Raw genomic sequence first — 21,622 nt, 5'->3', positions numbered from 1 at the left:
ATCCAGATGTTAACTTAAATAACATTTAGGTCCTTGTTTTCCTCTTGATCTCACTGGGAAAGGTTTGTCAGGTGGTCCAGAAAGAAGGGGGGGGGGGGAAGAAAAGTAGATGTCCGTACTCGTGACTTCAATGCTAATCTGAGAAGTGGGTCATGGCGACAAGGCTAAAAAGTTTGCAAAGTGATGGGTCAAGCTCACATCCGTTCAAAGACGCAGGTTTTTAAGTGCTGACTGTGGTGGGATGGAGTAAGGATGACGTATGAAGTTGGACTTGTGTGTGTTTTAAACATAATGAAATATGCATTGGGCCTGCTATATATTCCACGTCACCTCTCAAGACTCAGCAGGAGATTGAAGTGAGCATATGCAAATATCTCACATCATACTGCGAATACAGCATGTGAACGGGATGTCTTTGGTGTTTCTTGAACACAGGCATTTGAAGGCTTAAAGTGCTTTTTTTCATTATTCTTTGACAATCCCCTTTTCAATTGTGGATATTTCATTTTGAAGCCAAACCACTTGTCCTTGCTGGTTATTTTGTCTATTAATGGGGGTGAAGAGCAGCAATGGCTCTCTCTGTGTTATGACGGAGCGTTAAAGTGGATGACTCAGTTTCTCCTCATCAGTGTGGCAACTGCAGATTCTGATTGAAACCAGCAGCCCACTCAGCCTGCTGCACCACACTGTGTGTTTGCAGGTCTGCTGATCTTGGTTGTAGAGAAAGGAGCAGTACTTTGACTGTAAATCTGAAAGACAGGAAGGCAGTTTGAGAATAAGATGGGAATGTACAGGATTTAGATAAGGGATGAAGGAAGAGAGGAGTAAATTTGCAGATAAAAGGATGCTTTCTTGTGATGTGACTGATGCACTGATTCAAGACAAGTCTGCATCCAGTCGGCAGGTGAATAATGGGAGCAAATCCAGAGGTGAAAATCTGACAAAATCTCACAGGTCTGGATTTATTCCCTAATAACTGGGCAATATGAAGCACACGTTGTGATGCATTACTATGATTATATAAACCACGACCATGTCGTCAAGTTTTTGCCCACAGGGGATCGTCTAGATTGTCTTGGGCGTTATTCTAATATTGTAATGTATTAGGGTGTTTACTGGTGCTGTGGGAATCTCATACAGATCGTCTCGGTTTGAACAGATGTCAGGACTTAACAAGCACATTGCTGGCTGTTGAGAGGATGCTGTGCTAGACTTGGAGTGGAAAATCTAACCCAGTTGAAAGAGAAGTACTGAGATTGTTTGGAGGAAGGCGAGCACAAAGAAGGAGAGGTAGTCAGCAAGAAAGTTCACGCTTTGCTTAATGGATGTGATTTGTTTTGACTGTCTCAGTGGTGAGCAACAAAACCTGTCCAACATGTCTTCCAGTCCCATTAGCTAGATGGGGCTCTGTGAAAGACTGTGGAGGGTTGATACTGAAGGGTTTGCAGCCGCTTATCAAATGCTTCAAGGTTGAGGTGAGGCAGTAGGGGATCCTGCAGAATGTATTTTGCTGAAATTAAAATGTTATGTGTGATGTACACAGATGCATTGATATGCTAATTATTTCCTCACCTCATTGATTAAACGTCAAGTCACATCAGAGGGACACAACAAGGCAGTCTTTGTGAAACAGGGCATACTAGAAATGTGTTGATGGGAACTTAAGAGGATGTCGTTTCATTCGTGCTGCATAGCTTTCTGACATTTATTTTCTTTGGATTATTACTTGCTAGAGTCTGTGTCTAGAGGGGTTAGGATTAGGAGAGCTGCTCCTGTTATAGTTTTTTCTTAAGGATAGTAGTTAAGTTGTCATGTTTAATATGACACTATGTAATACCATATAACTGGCTTCAGGAAGCTTCATGGAAATCTCTTGACAAACATAATCTCTGATAGCAGTGGTTATAATGTTATGTAATTTGAAACAAGAGAAAAAAAGTTTAGGGTAGTGACTCATAGATGTCCCCACATTTCTTGTCAACTTATCTTCTTTCCTTCCCTTTTTCTCTTTTTATCATCCTCCCTCTCTGCCTCACTGGTGTGAATTGCTTTTGGCAAGCAATGCAGGCGCACACGGGATGGTGATGAGAGATGAAGTCAAATTTATGGATGGGTGGATTGAAAGAGAGGGATTTGGGTTTTCTGGGAGAGGGGTTGGGGCAGCAGAGGAAGCTGCTGCAAGGTCAAAGCCATCTGGTCTTGTTTTGACCACCTGGGACTCTGTGTGCGTGTGTATGTTATTGCATAACAACTATTGCAAGCATGTCACTGAGCAGCTCTGACAGAGTTTTTTGTAGATGGGAGGATTTCCTTTTGTACTTTTGGCAATGACTCAATAGGAGCAAACAGGTGTGTTTGTGTCTGTGCTTTTCGCTAACCTTTCTACAGAAATGCAGAACAGAAATTACAAACAAGAGAAGCGGACTTTTATTTTAATATTTATGTTACCGTACACGTTGGACTGTAATTTGTAACTGTTATTGTATGAAGAAGTATAGGAAATCATTACAAGTGCTTTAACTGACTTGGAAAATGTGACTAGAGAAACTGAACATGAACTACTTTTGTAAAAGAGGTAGGTATACCAAATCTGACATATCTCCGCCCCCCCCAAATACCTTCCCTTTAGCATAAATGACTTGACCATCAAGTAGCATCTGGCGCATCAGCAATGCCAATAGCAATACCAACATAAATGACTACATATACCTTAACAGCATCAGCACATGACTCCTCAAGTGTCCTTATTCAAGCCTTGTTTGTAGCTGATAACTAGCTTTGTTATCTGAGCCAATTTGGAAGAGTGAAGAGATGCAGAGAGGCATCTAAAATGCACACTAACGAGATGTTATTACTTGAGGAAGCAGCAAACACTGTGTACAGTTCACTCATGACTGAGCCCCTTAGTCACATTTTAGGCTGCTGTAGTTACTTCTGTGGGCACGCTTTCACAGAGGGATGACACTATGCACTGCTAACATTACCTTCGCTCACATAAATAGACTTGGAGCAGTCCCTCTTTTCCCTACAACATTGGACTCTTGTCACAAATGCATTACCCATCAGGCTCTCTTCTTGCACAGGATGGGCTCTGCCTGTAACCCAGTAAAAATGAAAGTAGAGGTAGTGAAATTAGGTGAGTTTAAATACCTGGGGTCAACCATGCAAAGCAAAAGGGAGTACACAAGAGAGGTAAGTAGAAGCGAGTGCAGGCAGGGTGGAGTTTTATACTAGATTCCAAATATATAATTATATTCTGAATTATGTTCAAATTTCAAAGAAATCCACTGTTTAAAAAAACAACAACACTTTTATAGAGAGAGATTTTAAGCTATTCTTGCTTTCATCCTGTCACCGTGTGAAGTGCAGGAAGTGATGCTTTCATCAACATAGCAACTTTTGCGGATCATTCTTTGTTGCAGAAACTTATTAAATTTATTTAACTGTATTAAAAAAAAAAAAAGCTCTTAACTGTTAGCCCTGTCAGGTGGTACAAATCTGTCTAAAAAGCAAACCCCGGTTAAAACTTGTCCCTTTGAACACACGACAGCAGCCATCTATCTACCCCTGTTCATATCTGGGTTAAATTGCACGTGTCAGACCGTGAAGTGGACATCAGAGGCTTAGGTTTCCTCCCTGCTGCTGAAGTCATCCGTTTAGCCCCAAAGCTCTCACATTTATCTAGGCCAGTCACAGTTCGTTCCCCCTCTCCTGGTATAAACAGCAACATCAGATAGATGGCTGAGGTTAGTCAGGCGTACAGAGACATAAAGGATATCATGTTTACAGCATTCTTGCACTCTTCAGTCGGCATCTTTAATAGATGCCATTGTCCCAGATTGTGCTTCTCCTTTAGAGAAAATTAATTGCCAGGCTTGATGGAGCGGCACAGATAAAATAATCAGATTTCCTGGAAAGCTGGCTGAATCAGGTCACTTTGAAAACAGATTCTGTCTCGTGCATTCCCAAACCTTTTTTCTTGGATGGAAAACAAACTGATTTGTGGTTTGTGTGGATCTCCTCCTACATTAGTCTGGGTACACAAGTGTTGCTCTTACAATGTTTCTCATGAATGTGTTTTTAAAAGGCATATTCCTGCTCAAGTAAAGAAACAAACACCCACATTAAACATGAGCAAATGTGTTATTTCAACAGACTGTGAAATCTGGGCATGTCTTACTTTCAATTTCTGTGGGTTGCTGTGAAGGTCAGTGTAAAGTCTTTATCATAAAGGCTCATTTTATACAACTTTGTCCTTTGACAACTGTGACTGATGATCACATTTGTTCTTTCTCTATGTCCTCTCATCCTTCTATGTTCTTCACCTGTTGGAGTTTGACTGATTTACAGATTCTCACACACAAATGGGCTCCATCCATTTCTTTTTTTTAACATCTATTTCCTTGGGTCGTCTTGGTAAGATTACATTTCTCATGATCCTGCATTCATCCTTTTTTTTCATTATTTTCCTTGTAATCACAAGTAAATCAAGTTTTCTTATTTTAAAAGGGACTTGGATAATTGAAGCAGCTGTTAAAACAAATTGCACTTGTCTCAAACAGAGGGGCATACATGACATCACAGATCTGTCAGAAGTCTTGCATTACTTACATGTTGGATTCCCTCTGGAGGCTTGAATCTCTGAACATTTCATAGGGAGTGATTAAAGAGTGATTAAAATATGAAGTAGAAGAGCAAATGGTTGGAAGAAAGAGGAAGAGATAAGTGATGATTTTTGCAGAGGTGCAGGGTGAGGAGAGATGGGGATTAAGCATGGTGTGTTGGGAAAGATGTAAAAAGAGGCAGACAAAGTCCTAAATGTGGCTAGCAAGAGAGATTAAGTTGACTATAGGAAGTGACAGATTGGAAGAGAAAGGAAGGATAGCCATTGCTGAAGATTTGGTAAAGGGTCTGATGGTGGGAGAGAGCTCAGTGGATGTAGATGGAAGGAGACAAATGGATAGCAATGACAGGAAGGAGTAATGGTAGAACAATGGGGGGGGGGGGGGGAAAGAGGCTGATGCAGAAAGAGAAATGGGTAGAAATGCTGGAAGGATAGCCAAAGGCGCCAAAACTACCGGACCAGAATTAGAGGAATGAGACACTTCAGGTTATTTATTATTGTCATGCAGTTGTCAAAGCGTTGTCATAGACTGCATAAAGGTTGAAGGCAACCTCTTATCTCAGTAATCAGAGAGTAGTCAGTTATAAAATGCATGCATTTTATAGAAGTGAGAGCAACACTCTAATGTTCTTTTTTTTTTTTTTTTTTTTATGTTTAACTGTACTCATGTGGGCGTAACTTGCTGGTTCAGGTGCACACATGCTTTTGGCTTTGTAGCATTCAGCAGTGAGAGCATGCATATTAATGAGGGTGTTTTGTTTTTGCTTTGTTTTATCTCTTCTCCGCTTTCTGCTTCACCTTTTGCCTTTCTTCCAAGCACTCCCCTCTCCCTCTTTCATCCTTCTCTCTCTTGGTTGCTTATGAGTGTTGCCTTTGAACTCTGGCTTGGTGATGACAGCACTGGCGTTTTACTTGCTTGTAGTTGACATGTTGACACCGCAAAGGGAAGAAAAACTTGGATAAAGGGAGAAAAACAGGCCTTTATTTCTGTGTTGTCACATGTTTTGTTGTTTGTTGGGATTTGAGTGTCTGAGATGTTCTTGAAAACTCAACCATTTAAAAACATGAACACATTTCTTGCTTTGACAACAATTTGCAGAGAAGAGGAGTCTATCGATCCCCTGTTGAAGCTGAATGAGGAGAAGTTTTGGATTTTAAGTTTGGTGTGTACTGAGATGGCATCTTTAGTTCCTTTTCAGCTTCAAAAATGACCTTCTGATTTAATTCTTACTAAAGCAGACCAAGCAGAGAGTAGTGCTGACAGAATGGGGAGGTGAGCGCAGGAGGTAGATGGAGATGGAGTGAGCACGTGCCTGAAGGGTTTCTTGTGGGCAACGTGAGAACAGAGGAGGTGGTAGTGAGGGAACGTGAGAAAAGGAAAAAAAAGTGGTGCTGAAAGGTGATAATCGGTGAGGAGGTGACAGATGGAGAGACAACTTTAGCATTCTTTTTCTCAAATGTGAAGTTTGCCTCAGAACTAAAAACTGTGACCGTGAAATTTACAGAAACCCAGTTCTGCTGTCTGTTTCGCAGTAGTGAGCATGCAAACATCAGCTTGAAAGATGCAGTCTGGTCCAATAAACAGTCTGTATGATTTCATAAATTTGCTCATTAATTGTGTCATATGGTGGAAATACATGTGTTGATGCAACTGGACAAAACATCAGTGATGTTTCTGGAATCAAATGTTGACGTATTCTATATTTACAGTGATGCTTTTTACTAACAGTCTTTTCTATGAGCTACAGATCGAGATTGTTTGGTAGAGATGGACGGACAGCTGATGTTGGCATACTAATATCGTCTCTGTGTAAATATTTTCCTTTTTTAATCATTTTACCACAGTGAGCATCTTCCTTTGTCCTGCCTACAAAGAGGAAAGCCAAAGACGTCTTGGCTTCTCCCTAGAATAATTACCAAGACTGCATAATCCCTTCAAAGAACCATCCTCAGCCAAGAAAAATACAGGCTTTTTACGTTTGTTTGTTTGTGGTGTTTTATTAGTGTTAAACTTCTCGTCATCAGTTGATCCTCCACTGAGATGCTTCCTAGTATGGGAACCCATCGACTGGTCTACCTGGCAATTTACCAAGAGTGTATGGTTCCTGACTTCCTGTTCAAATGCAGATCAATTTAAAGAAGTAAATCCAAGCATTATTTGCTCTCTACTTGGATTGTTACCAGCAGCAGCCAAAGCTGCAGGTTTCATTTGTCCCTGATGAAAAAAGAAAATCAGAAAGCTCCACAAAATAGTGTCGTTTGCTTTTGGATTGTAGAGATCTGTTACATCAAGATATCTGTTTATAGATATCTGCTTCTTTTTACCTTATGCAAGACTTGAATGCAGATGTAATTTGCATACATTAGCAAATTGAGTTTCATAAAGATCCTTAGACACACAACAGGATCAACTTATGATGACAAGCAGAGTGGCTGCAAAAGTAGGACCTTTCTGCTGGATGAGCAAAAACAAACTGGTAAATCATCTGAATATTTAAATACTGATGTCACAAGAGACGACAACGTAAGAGGCATAACTGTAACTCATGCTCTCTGTAGTCTTCAGACAGTCTCGAACACAAAGCTGACCTCATGACAGCAACAAGGCAGAAGCTGTTTGGACTCTGCTGTCGTGGCATGTTGATGACCGTCGATAATGAAATTACAGTGAGCATGTGGTGATGTCAGAGTGTTTGCAGACTAGAGTTTGACTGAGAAAGCTGAGGCAAGACAGATGCTGTGTTTGTGAGTTAAACTCTGAAAGCTAACACATTCCTGGAATTTTTCAGTGAACTTCATCATTAAGACAATTTAAAGGAAACAATAAACAAATGTTCATATATATTATTAAATATAAGTGTGGCTGTGGAATAATCCTAGGCAAACAATCAGGTGTTTAAAGACAGTCAGCACGGTAAGGCATTGTTGTCTTAAGAAAAGATTGTCTTGGGTATACGCAACTGGCTTTACTGACTTTCAGACTGACCTATATTTACTGTGTTTCACAGAAACACAAATTTCTGTCCACAGCTTTTTAACTTCAACACTTGGCTCATTTAGCTTATTTTACGTGCAGTCTCTTTGAGTGCAACCAAAGACTTTCACTTAAAAGATCGTCGTATCTTTCTGATCTGCAGTGTCTTTTTGCTTGCAGTGGGCGTGTCCTCTGGATACAGTTGTCTTGTGTTGGAAGAACGGCTCAGCTGCGAGTTTCCAGTCATTACGAGTACAGCATTTTGTTTATGTTGTACATTGTGGTTCCTGTTAAAGTGAAGATAAAGTGTGACTTCACAGCAGCTGTCTTTTATATACAGCCTATGGGTGAAATATAGACTTGCAACAAAGTTTGTACAGCAACTAAGTTGATATAAACTGGGTCAGTGGAAACAACAGCTGATCTTATATTCAGCAAAGCGTTTTCAGCTGAATGTTTTCTTCCTGAGGGATCTGTCGTTCTGCAGCGTTTTACATTTGCGTCTTCATGCTGAGCTCTTCTTATTAATCTGAGCATTTCTTTCAAAACTTAAGAAAAAATGACAAGGTAAGCAGTGCTTCTTATTTCTGTCTCAGAGCGATGAAGGGAGTACTGCAGCACATCAGTGGTGACTCATAACATTCACATTACATACTGTACTTCATATGCACACCATGCACTCTTACAGTTATTCAGAAACTTCTTATTCTGGATTAGAGTGCTGTCAGCTTGAACTTTCATATGAGAAGATTAGCTGAGTGCACACTCTAACTCGATCGGTGTGCATCTTCTTTGGCAAACTTGTACTCTTTGGTTTTGTCACTTCCTTTTTCTGGTGTGGTTTTAATGCACCCAAAGAGTTTTAAATACGACGTTATTAATACTTCGTTCAGTCAACACTCTGAGCCTAACAAAGTAACACTAATCTGGGTGTTCTAGTCATTTTCGAAGACTTTGTTTCAGGACAGACGGGTGGGACATTTATTTGGAGCGTTCTAAAGTAGCAGACACAGTATTTTTTTTATTTTTTCTATTTTATTAATATATCTTAAATATCAGTGCAGCACTGATTTGAAATTATTTGGTTTAAGGTGGATTTGGTACCCTACAGATCATTTTGAGGCGTCTCCTTGACTTTCCCTAATAACAACGGAGCAGTAGACAAATCCTTTAAAGGTAACGAGGCCATTGTAAAGTTACCATTAAAAAATCGTCCATAGTCAGATTTGTAGCCAAGGGGTCTGCATTTTGTATTTTATGTTAGTGTTTTTATGTACCCAAATGGCTCAAGGATAAAAGAGTATGTCCTTCAAAAGTGTCTGAAAGTCTGCTTTCAACATTTCATCCATGAAATGTGGACTTTTCAGGCGTTCCCTTAAAAAGGATTCATCTTGTGTGTGTCATGTTTCTGTATCTCTTGCTCAAACAGTGGCATCCCTCATGTAGCTGTTGTGTAGATAAACTAGCTGGAGAGAAATGGAGTGTTGCAGTGTCAAGGCTGCAGCAGCTTTGAGCCTTTGTCTCTCTGTATAGCTTTTATTGGCCTGCATAGCACTGAGTTAAATGCTGCTGCTGCTGATGTGTTCAGGCAGAGCTGACAGCAGCTGATAAGACCGGCAGAAAGCAGAGGACACAGACGGGCTTTCAGCCTCACCAGATTAGTCAAAATGTCTCAAACTTCTGTCCATTGACACAGAAAATTATGTAGACTGTTCATACATCAGTTTTATTCACAGGTAGAGACTGATATTTCTGAATACATGAACTCAGTATTATTTTTATGATCCGGCTGATTTTACCGTTTTTCTTCCAATTTTTAAAATGTATCGATACTATCTTTTGCTCAGTCTTCTATAACAGTAAACTGAATATCTGTTGGTTGTTTGGTCAGCTAACTGATTTGTATGTGCTCACTTCACTGCATTTTAGATGAGAAATCCTTTTAAATAATAAAATATGATAATAAATTTATATTATCGGGAATAATTTTCAGAAGAATTTCCAAAAATTCTCTCAGCAGGATGCGAAACAGATTGAAGGACACTGGTAAAGATGTTCACTGCTCTGAGTTTCTAACATAAAACTAAACATTTACTGCTGACAGTGATAACTGATGTGCTGTCTAGTGTCCAGCTCGGCTCCTGTGTGCCTTCACCAGTCACATGAACTGATTTAATGTGACACACAGACCTTGTCAAACCACTGCAGCGTTTATCCACAAGAAGCACATGTTGCACCGATTGTGGATTCACACTCATGCACACTGTGAACATGGTAACAGTCTTATCTTGTTTGTAACAGCAGTTTGTAGTCTCAGCTGTACAACTTTGCCTGGATTACGCAAATGGTGTTTCCGACGCAACAGAGAGCTGTGTTGTTGTTGGAGTTAGTTACTATTATTTTTTTTATTTATTTTTTTACACATAAAATATGAAGCAATGCACAAAACATCAGATATGCCTCAAAGCTTGTTTTTAATAATTGCTGCTAGGTGTAGGCTGAAGGTATTCTTTGGGGTTCTTCTTTTTCTACATTGTTTTTCTTTCTTGGACACATTTGACTGTATTTAAGTTGGTTTTTTTGGGACTGGGGAGGGGCTTAGTGCTTAGTGGTCATCTTGCCACTTCTCACATTCAATTGAATTTTACTTCTATAGCGTCAAATTACATCAGCAGTTGCCTTAAGGTACTTTTATACAAACCCTGCAAAACTAACTAAAAGATAACAAACACATTTTCTCTTAAAAAAAAAAATTGGTGTTTACAAGTCTGAGATTTCCTTTTTTTTTTTTTTTTTTTTTTAAACAGTGTAAATAGATTGGTGTTTATATGAAATTACAATACTTTAGAAATTCAGAAGAACTAAAGGTTTATTTTATTTTAAAATTAGGTTCTCCTGATTTTAACTCAACAAAAACACATCTTAAAAATCTAAAGGGCCTGGTAGTTACAGCTGTTGCTGAAGAGAAGAAAACAAATTGGTAACTTTTTTTGAAACAGACGAGTGCTTGTGTTACAGCTGAAGTTTCGTAACTCAATAATTTTTCTAAATCAATATTATGTTTATTATTAAATTAAAGCTGCTAACAAACACACATAGAAATGTAGTGTGTTTTGTAAATGAAGTTAATATTGCCACCAGGTGATCAACTTGTTTGACCCCTGACTTGACTGGCCTGGGTGCTTCTAGCTCTTACTGGCAACAGGGCAGTTGTAAAGCTCTGTAGCCATAGAGGCAATGTATGTTGATTGTTTTCCTCAGGAAGCAACAAGCACAAGTTTATTATGGCACCAAGAAAACATTTATAGGACATGGGTAATTGTAAGAGTTGCTCAGAGAACATGAAAACTGTGTCAATAAAACCTTAAAATCTGCTAAAGTCAGTTGAAACCAAAAAACAAGAATTTAAAAACTGTATCCAATCTTTCCATCTCCCAGGCCCAGCTGGAGGCCCAGAAGGCCACCCAGGACTTTCAGAGAGCCACTGAGGTTCTGCAGGCAGCAAAGGAAACCATCTCCCTGGCCGAGCAGAGGCTCCTGGAGGAGGACAGCCGGCAGTTTGACTCCGCCTGGCAGGAGATGCTGAACCATGCCACCCAGCGGGTGAGGAGGGGGAAAAGTGGGAATCTCTTCTTCAAAAACTGAATATTATTTTGGGTTTATTTGCTAGTTTTCTGTCGACAGGAAAAATAACACTTAAACTAAATTAACTTATTGTTAATGGTCCATCTACACCAGTTATGATGCCCACTGATTATGGAGCGCTGCGACCTGCAAAATCTTTTTTTGTATTTTTCATTTATGCAAATATTTCATAAAATGTGGAAGAAAAAAAACAGGGTTCGTGGACCATTTCTAAGGTACTGAACCGAAATATTGGATGACACTGAATTCTGATTGGCTGTTGCAGGTTATGGAGGCAGAGCACACAAAGACGAAAAGTGAGCTGGTCCATAAAGAGACAGCAGCAAAATACACAGCAGCGACTGGACGCATGAAGCAGCTGGAGAAAAAACTCAAACGCACCATCAACAAGTCAAAGTAAGAGCTGAGCAGAATTTAATGGCACCTTAACTTATCTACTTCTGTTTGGGGAGTTTTAGAGCCACTGTTTGGGGTGAAAAAGGCAATAATATATTGCTACATTCATTTTTTTTTTTTTTTTTTTTTTTTTGCTTCTGAAATTGTTATTTGTCAAATAAGTGATCTCAAAACTTTTTAACACATTTACAAATCAAACAAATTAACTTCAATTGAAAGAAAAATTATCGCATTTTATCGTTTTGCCCATTGTGCATGAACCTAACAGATTCGTGAGCAAAAATTAGATGCAGGGACGTGTCCAGAATTTTTTCGTAGGGGTGGCCATACTTCCAGTTTTAATATGCTGTTGTCAAATATAGGCTACTTGAAAAATATGGCAGAAAATAATGATATGCCTGGTTAATTTCCTGTTATTATAGTTGATATGACTGAAAATGAGTACATATGAAAACCATATAACAAACAAATTCTAAAGCAGACTGTGTGAGCCAAATGTTCAGCATCCTGTTTTTGTTTTTTTTAGTCATGACCATAGAGTCTCACTTATGGTCACACTAGAGAACTAAAACTTTCAAGATATTGGGCAGATTTTCTGCAGTCAGTTGTCATGTATGCCATGTGGAAAACAGAACCACAACACGAGACTGTAGCTGCTATTTTAGTGTTTGATGAGTTGAAATATCTTGCATATAGAACCTCAAATTAAACAATGGAAATTATGTAATAACAACAGATCTGCTCCTCCAAACGCAGCTGTTCAAACCTGCTTTGTTTTGCTTCAGTTTTCTGTAAAAGCATCACTGGCAGGTTACACTTCTTTCCATGCAGAAACTCTGTGACGTAGAGAAACTTTCATTTCCAGCCGCACTGAACGTGTTTCTTTTAATATTAATACAAAAGTCAGGTGTTAAAGGGGAAGTCTGGCTAAATGTAGCACAGTCATGGGTTCTATGGTATCACATGATAAAGGTTGCAGCTGGCAATATGGAATGATTGAAATGTTGCTCAGAATGGCCAGAAATCCCCCTTATTTTACCCTAAAACGAAATAATTTCTCAAGGGGAAAGATTTATTTATTTTTTAAACCAGTGCTGCAGTTTGGCAGATGGCTGTTTAGCTTCAGTTCAAAATATGAAGGGGAAAAAAATTACAAATGATCCAACAGAGTTAAGCTCCACACATTTTAATGTGAATGTTACATTCAAAATATCTATTACTGAAAAATGCAATCGATAGAAGTAATTTGCCCTTAATATACTAGAACTGCCTCATAACACATATACCTCATAACTTAAGGGTATCCAAGAAAATTGTAAAAAGGCCTTTTCAGGTTTTTGCAAATGAAAAAAACCTTTTAAACACAAGTTTTTATTTACCTTCAAAAAATTACTTAATTTCATCCAATGATACATATGAGCCTTACAAACTTAAATTCTCTGCCATTAAAACCACACAGATGAGAGCTGCTGCTTATACTAACATGCTGCAAACACCTTTGGAGTTTAGTTTGCTGTGTAGGAAAAAGTACATTTGAGCTTCGAGGCTTCAACCTCAAATAAAACTTTAGTTGAAGAATTGCAAAGTTGCATAAGCTCCCCCTTAAGTCTCATATCTTATCATTCAGAGAGGCTGTTTTTGTCTGTGTCAGCCTCCAACTCCCACTCTCTCTCTCACTGTATTTCATTCAATTCTGCAATATGTGAATTTGCATTTGAGGCATCTTCTTCTGCACAAAGATCTAGAACAGGAAGGACCATCTACTACCAAGAGCAGTTTTTGTACTTTTTGTAGGGAAGTGTACCTTTTGTAAGCCACACTTCCTTTCTCATCACTGCAATTCAAACATTGATTTGAAGTATTTGTTAGAGAAATCACTAGCACATAGTTTCACTTAACTTTTTCTAGTCTCTGTTTGTCTGTAATTTAGGTTTAGATGAATTTCTGGTAATTCCAAAAGTTTCACAACTGTTTTATTGGGGGTTTTTGTAACTGTTATAAACCTTTTGTCCCATTCACCCTCCCTATTTATGACTGAATAGGCAGCAACAACTACTCAAAAACCACCAAAGAAGGAAGAAAAGGGTAAACTCTCACCATCTCTCATCCATTTTGCTTGACAGACACAAGTACTTGTTGAATTTTAGATCCAGAGTTTGCTTACAAGACAGAACCATCAGATTTACATTCAGTCAAGTTTCCCAAAACAATTATCTGGTTCCCACGTGAACACTGAAACTTTGCTTGCTGTAATTGTTTCTCTTGGGCATACTGGCTATGAAATCCATGATCTGTGTTTGGTGCTTTACATTCCACAGTTTATCAAAAGATAGCATGGGGCTTTATCAGTGGCTAATTCCCAGAATTAAAGACAATAGTCTACAACGTTTCCCCGCTTAGCACGATGTGCATACTGTAACTCGCAGCAGGAACGGTGCAGAATTACAGAGGAACTCAAATACAGATACTCCACTTAACTCATTACTAACACAAAGGCAGGCTTGTGCATTTAGTTCTCCACCATTTGCACTTTCACTCAGTATAAGTTATTTTTCTCTAATACATGCTGACAATATTTTATGTAATCATTTTACTTACTATTTCAAGAATCTGAGTACCTATCAAAATGAGCATACGCATAAAAAATAAAGGTTGATATTTGCTCTGTTGTTGATGTTTACCCTAAACGGCACCAAAAAGAGCTGCTGCAATCTTTTTTGGTAGAGTTTAAAACAATGTCTTTCTTGTCACACGATCTACTCGTTGTTGCTCGATCAGTGAAGTCCCAGCTCCGATTATTAAAGCTGGAATCTTCTAACTGAATTATCAGCTGCAGCCTTGCCGTGTGTTGCCTCAGCAGGGTGTTAATCCATTTTGCATCGTTCGCTCATCCAACATCACAGCCCCCTTTATCTCACTTTCCTTTGCTGGGTTGCCATGGTGATGATGTGGGTACCGGTCTTTTCTAGGTTAGTCTGTTTTTTCCCCCCACGTTCTGTCTGTCCTGACCTCTGCTCCTCCTCCTCCTTCACAGGCCCTACTTTGAGATGAAGGCGAAGTACTATCTGCAGCTAGAGGTATGTGACCCACTGTTGTGCTTTTACAAACCACTTACCACCTCTGTTCTGTTTTATTGTTTCTTTAGACACTGTCAGATCCTAATACAGGGTTAAACAGCTTGACCAGAAACTGCAGTGACTTTTTCTTCTTTTTAATTGAATGTAGATCAACCCGTGCTTGAGGGTTTAATCAGATTAAAGCTGTTTATTCCCAAACTTGATTAGAAACCGCAGCTGTTAGCATTGTTAGAGAGAAAGTGCATCATGCTTTGTTTTATGCCATCTAATTAGCATGAGACACTGCATCAGTAATGTTGATTTTTGTCTTCTGCAGGACATGGAGGAAACTAAATTTTAGCATTTAAATATATTAAACTTTCATGAGGTGGTTCTAAAATGTTTGTGTGTTTCTCCTTTGGAGAGGACAGCAGCTGTAGTCAGCTCTAATTCTAGTCGACAGCAGAATACAAAGCTTCCACCTCTGAGCATCAAAGATCTGAATTGTCAGACCTTCCTTAGCACAGAGAAACACTCCAAACTGACCCAAAATCGCCTGTTTATTTTTCCCCCAGAACCTGAAGAAGACTGTGGATGAGAGGCAGGTCAAGCTGTTTCAGGCAAAAGGCGAATACAAGACAGCTCTCAAGAACCTGGAGATGATTTCCGATGAGATCCATGAGCGACGGCGTACCTCTGCCATGGGCCCCCGGGGACGTGGCGTTGGTGCAGAGGGGAGCAGCATTTCTGGGGACGACATCTCCAACTTTAAGATGGACTCTGACGGAGTGTCCAGTGAGTACAAAAACAGTCTTCTTGTCCTTCACTTCATCTCATGAGTCTGTCAAAGATGCAGGTTATGTGGACTCACTGCAAATGTTGAACTGCATGTCTCTGCACACTTCAGCACGACTCAAATGATTCTCTGGACACTTCAGATGATTCAAAGGCTAATTAGTAAAGGTTAAACGTTTCCATGTTTTTGCTCTGTCGATCCGTGCAGCATCAGCTGCTCACTTTGGTGCCTCTCTAAATGTCAGCGATTGCTGTAATGAGATTTCGTTGCAGTCTTGTTGCCATTTAGCAGCACTTGGTGTTAAAGACAACTGAGAAACTTTGAAAACATGGCAGACAAGGAAATCACACCTCTTATGTGTTAATAAGCATGCTCTATCAGAGGGTATCTGTGGGATGCAATAACTGTCTATTTAGCAAAATCTAACTCTTACTCTAAAGATCCATCCACACAGAGGAGACCAGCAGTGATGCAGTGAGACCACAGAAGGTCAATAAATTTAGTGATTTGTAGGTCTTCAGTTAAACCTTTAATTTTTAGATGAGCTACTAGAGGGAAGAATGATGCTGATTGCCATATTAGGGGCTGGTAAATATATCAGAGGGTTGTCTATACAACTGAATTAGAAGGTTACCAGTTGTGTGTAGTTACCTATGCAGTCAGTAAACCTCCTATTGCCAGGAGACTGGCCATTAGAGACCAACTATTAGCTCTAAGCAATGCACAATAGCAAATTTCATATGTGAGCAAGGATGGAAAGTTATTCCAACCCTTAAAATAGGCCTCACAGGTTGTCAATCAACAGCAAATTAATTGTTGCATGTTATTATTTGCTAGGTTGTTCAATCTTAGGCAGCTATAATCTGAATTAAGTAAAACCTGGAGCTAGGTCGGGCAGGCAGCTAATGCTTCACTGAGTCATATACTAAACACAGCCTCTCAATGTGGAGGTTTATTCGAGCTGTGAAATCTCACCCGTCTCTCTGTGTGATAATGTCAGTGCCGCAGCCTGGTATTATAACCCTGCCACCACCCTAGTTTTATCCGTACGCTCTAGGGAGATGTATAGACTCATCGATTTCATGTGTTACATATTTTGAGAAGGTGATAAGCTCGCAGCTTTGATGCCAAACTCACTCTGTTCTGCTGCAGTAATAAATTACATAAATTGTTTGACAAAAAGCAGTTTGGGGGGGTTTGAGACCGATGATGGGACAAAACAAGATATTAGGAGGCGGCATAGAAAATATAAATTTTAACTCTTCAGTACTTTTAATGGTGTTACCATAGTAACAGCAGTTCAGTCCAGAGAGACACTGATGCGTGGCTGAAATGAAAGTTTACTAATTTTGCATTCATGTAATTTGATTTATGTTAGGAAGATGTAACACTTTGTGTGAATATGATGTGACAGATGAGTCCTCTCACTTCTATTTATATCTGTACACACACACACACACACACACACACACACACACACACACCTTTCCCTTCTTCCTTCCTTGTCATAATTCCTCCATACCTTTTTCTGACTTTATCATTCTCCTTCCATTTTTCCACCCTCTGTTCCACAACTCTTTCTCCTTTACCCTTGTCATTTTCTTCCTTCCATCTTATAAAAACCTCCCTATTCTCATCTCGCCCTTCTTTCATCTGTCCTTTCACCGGCATCTCTTCTTCATTCCTTTTTCTCATTTTTTTTTTTTTTTTTTTTTTTTGCTAATTGCCTTCTTGTGCCTCTGCCTCCCTCCCACTCTTCTATTCCCCTCCCTCTGCTACAGTGGCATCAGTGTGTTTTGATGAAGACCCGTGCGGAGGAGGCGGCATCATGTCTGAAGACTCTGAGACTCATTCCACCTGCAGCCTGGGTTCGTCTCCCAGCAGCCCGCAAGAGGAGCTGTCACCCTGCCCCTTCGCCAGCTCCTCCTCGTCTTCCTCCTACATGTCCTCCTCCTCTGCCTCCCCGTCCCCCACTCCATCCACCTCCTCCTCCGCGTCCTCCCCGGCTCCTCTGTCCAGGCCCTGCAGTCTTGACCTTCCCAGCACCGTGTCGCTGTCTGACTTCGGCCTAATCTCGCCGGTGCTCGGGCCTCGCAGCGAGTGCAGCGGCGCTTCATCACCTGAATGTGATATAGAGAGAGGTGAGTGATGAGAGAGAAAATCCGGTTTAACCCCATGAAGCTTGCAGAAACTGAAGATGCAAACCCATAATGCACTGATGCACCATCACAAATCAGCTCCTGCTGATATCAGAAGGTCCCTCCAGCTTTCAATTTCCCAGTTTAAAATTCAAAAGTGGTCATTGATATGGTAATATGCGATAACTGAGCCTGTTAATGGAGAAAATGCTAATTTGACCCAGTGTCGATAACCTAACTCCACTGTAGATATATTTAAAAAAACAAAAAAAACAAACATTCAGATAAGGAAAAACTCAGACTGCAACGAAAGGTTTGTTTCATGGATGACTCCATTTGTGTGTATTTGCACACAGAAGGCAGTGAAAGTTAAATGGAAGTGTGATGGATGATATTTAAGAATCTATTGTTGGTAACACACAGTCTCCTCCTCCCTGCGTGGCTCACACCTGCTCAAGCCAACATGACTATTAGTCAAAGTGACAGCGAGGCGAGTGCCTCACCTGCAGAAAAAAATATTCATCTGCATATCGTCCTGCAGAGAGGAAATGATTCACATAACTTTAGTGACCCTTAATAAAAATTTTGGAGATTTGTTAATGTATCTGTCCAGCTTTCGGTCAAATTTTTCCTGTTATTTGTCTTAGAGAAAAGGTTTTAAAATGAACAAACTTACTTTAACACGCTTTGCAACAGAGAGCAATATTTTCTATAAAAGGACACATTTAATCAGCACTTTGTTGGTTTAAAAAAAAATTGCCTTCTTTTAAAAATTATGTTAAAGAACAAAACATTTCATGTTCACTGACCACCTCCTCCTTTGCCTCAGGTGACCGGGCTGAAGGTTCAGAGGGAAATCTAGACAATGCTCCAACCAGCAATGGCAACAACAACATCAGCTTGACATCCAGCACCAAGAAGAGCTTCAGCCTGGAAGCACGCTTCAGCTTTCTGAACCTGCGACGCCCACGAGCCGACAACACCAAAAACACAGACAGCCTTTCCCAGAAGCCTGAACCCGGGCAAACTGTGGTCCTGGTCAAAGGAGTGTGAACAACAAAAAGAGAATGTGTTGAAAGGAGTTTGACTCGCCCTTGACTCATTTTGAACCAAATTGGTGTGAGCTGTTTGTAAGCTAGCTGCCACTGCTGCACTCCATTGCCAGTGTTTGTGGTCAAAGAGAGACTTTGAATGTCATAGTTAGTGTATATTAGCTTTGTAAATATACATCTGTGTTTTCCCTTTCTGAAGGACACGGCACCTTTTGAACTCATGTATTACATATAAAGAGCACTGTTATGTTGGCAATGTTTTTGTTAAGGGTGGTGAAAGGTATAAAATTATGTTCTTTTTTTCACTAAAAGCTGAAAATGCGTCTGTCACAAAAGCAAATTGCGTACACTAACTGCGTGCATCTGAAACCTGCTCTATTAAACAACTCGTAAAAGTGAACTTGTTACTGTTAATGACGTTCTGTATACTATGCAGGAAGAAGTTCTGCGTGGCGCAACAGTGAAAACAAGTGTGGAAATGCTAAAGCTAAATAAATAGTCTGACATGTGCTCCTGTATTTGTTTAGAACTATGTTGTAATTTTGAGATTGTGTATGTGACGTGTCTGAGTTTAGATTCGACTGTTTTAAAATTGTTTATTTTCCACATAAACTGCAAATATAATTAAATTTGAAATCGAAGCATGGTGACGAAACCAAAGTGTCTCAATTATATGCACAGAAACGCTCCCCATACTTTCCCCTGAGCTGAAACTGAGGTGAATGATGATTGAGTTCACCATAAGCAGAAGTATTCCCTGTGAACCAAAAGCTCAGGCTTGAGCTACTCTAAACACTCCCTTTCAGATAATTTTTTCTACTTGTGTCAGTGGGATATCATCGAAAGATTGTAAGGTCGTCTCAGGCAGATGGCTGTGTGTGAACAAAGGCTCCACCCACTTGCAGTTTAAATCTTTTCTTTACGAGGGGCAGCCAATCAGAAGAATGCATAAATGTGGGGGAGAAGGGTGAGTGGATGAATCAAAGGTCTAGTATAAGATAAATATGGATTATTTTGAACTGTGAATCAGAAAATCTACTGTAGTGGAGTCCAAGAATAGAAATATGGTGTTGGAAATGTGTATAATCGGTCGTCATTAATACAGGTTTGGTTTGTGGGGTCGAGCTGAGACAACCCAGCTCGTTGCCACAAAGGGCTGATTGTGGCCTCAAGGATATAAAAGACTGACCTGACCTCCCTCTTTGCTCCCCTCCATGTGGCAGGCAGGCTCCTGAACTGATGGACATTGACTTTCTTCTCATCCATGCATCCATCGCAGCACTGATTTACTGACTTTTCTGTTCATCTTATCTAAATAAAACAGTTAATGCTTATTATACTTGCAGGCTCTTACTCTTTTGTTGAAGGTGGAGTCACATGTAAAAAAATGAGGCCTTCTCCTTAGTTTCTTAGCATTACGTTACAGGAGGGCCCTCAACACCAGTTGGTAGTTTGTTTGTTTTTTTAAGAATAACTGTTACTTGTCCTCGGGCCTGTTCGCTGAGTATCAGCGTTTCCATGCTTGGTGGAATTGCTGAGACAGACAAAGGTTTAGTGATGACACTACATGGTTAGGCTGTTGTAAAGCTATTTAACCTGGTGCTTTTTTGGATTACCCACCCTGTAGGCATTAGTGACACAGTCCACCCAGGTGCTGCTGGATTGTTTTTAGTCTTTTTTTGTTCATCACAAGATTACGCCTTTGTGTATTACGTACACGGAAGTGTAACTGAGACGCAAGGGCTGGAGTTTAACCAGGGCAAGTACGTTTAACACGCACCTAATACAACGCATGAAGCCTAGGGTTAAGACTAAGAGCTAGTTGGTGATAGGCAGTTTGTGGGTGGGAAAGTAGTCTTTTACGTCACACCAGTGCAGACTCAACTTCTAATTTTTTTTTGGTGTCCCAGTCTCTGCCCATCTTAACTTCAGAGGGATCTTCTTGAGGACATGGTCCTTACATAACAGAAGCCAATGAGCCACTAGCTGATCAGGGTCAGAAAGTTCCTGTTACAGTCTTTAGAGACACAGGTGACTTAGAGCCCAACATTAATCAGTCTGTTCTTCCACTTTTCCTCAATGACAGTTTTGTACTGTTCAGAGAAATAGGGATGAACCTGTTGAGTCTGATGTTGAGCTCTGATTTGGTGTAGAGGGAGATTTGTATGACATGCCCCTTTGCTTGTTCCTGATGTGTCAGTTATTTTAAGGAATGATCTGACTATTACGTGCGCTTAGATATATTACACTTGCCAGTGGTGTCTTCTGAACAGGCAGTGAGGGATAGCTGTAAAGTGATCAGGATTCAGAGAAAAAGAACGGAGCTTGGTGAGGACACTACCACCACTTATTGTTTAGGTTATTGTTTCTTTGCCTGAAGGTTTAGCAAGATGAACAATAGAATATTTTAGCTCCTGTTAACAGAACAAAGAGACCGTATTAAATGTTTAAAATGAGAACATGTAGGGTTTTAACATACGTTCGACTTTAAACTATTTTGTAAGGATCTTAAAAGTACACATTTTCCAAATCTTAAAGCACGTGTAACTAAATGTGCAGATAGACTTCTTTGGAGGCAACTTGTGAAGTTTAAAATTTCCACGCTGACATGTTGGCATTTATCAGGGTCACATGTGACATGAGCTTTGAGCAGCCCAGTCAGCCCTCTAATTTCTTTTCAGGGTTTTCCCATGCCTGTCTTCATGTTTGCACTTTAACACTGACCTTTTGCCTTTTTTTTCCCTGTTAGTTTAGTCACACACACAACAGCATCACATTAACCTTTTTGTCTTGTCATGGTGTTGCCATCATCACATCCTCTAATTCTAAGGATGTGTAAAGACACTGTGAGAGATGTGCTGTTAGAAGCACAACAGGCCTCACCTGAGCATGAAGCTAGAATTTTATTAACTGTCCAATTACTTTTAAGCTTCTGAAAATG

The 21,622-nt window shown here is 39.9% G+C and overlaps 1 protein-coding gene across 1 annotated transcript in view; it reads left to right on the top strand.

Annotated features, from left to right (window-relative positions):
• sh3bp5b (SH3-domain binding protein 5b (BTK-associated)) overlaps positions 1 to 20,020 on the top strand; it is a 30,380-nt gene extending 10,360 nt beyond the window's left edge. Inside the window, exons 4-9 of the mRNA XM_085292463.1 lie at positions 11,037 to 11,201; positions 11,509 to 11,639; positions 14,674 to 14,716; positions 15,271 to 15,490; positions 17,273 to 17,632; positions 18,459 to 20,020. Of these exons, the coding sequence (XP_085148589.1) occupies positions 11,037 to 11,201; positions 11,509 to 11,639; positions 14,674 to 14,716; positions 15,271 to 15,490; positions 17,273 to 17,632; positions 18,459 to 18,682 (1,143 nt within the window). The 3' untranslated portion in view covers positions 18,683 to 20,020. The remainder of the gene's footprint in view (positions 1 to 11,036; positions 11,202 to 11,508; positions 11,640 to 14,673; positions 14,717 to 15,270; positions 15,491 to 17,272; positions 17,633 to 18,458) is intronic.
• The last annotated feature ends 1,602 nt before the right edge of the window (positions 20,021 to 21,622 follow it).

Source organism: Mchenga conophoros, linkage group LG11 (genome assembly GCF_057382185.1).
Source record: "Mchenga conophoros isolate Kocher_MC1m ecotype Shallow Benthic linkage group LG11, M_conophoros_male_GT1.1, whole genome shotgun sequence".
NCBI lineage: Eukaryota > Metazoa > Chordata > Actinopteri > Cichliformes > Cichlidae > Mchenga > Mchenga conophoros.
The sequence above is the reverse complement of the archived record's forward strand: the minus strand, read 5'-3'. Positions and strand labels throughout refer to the sequence as shown.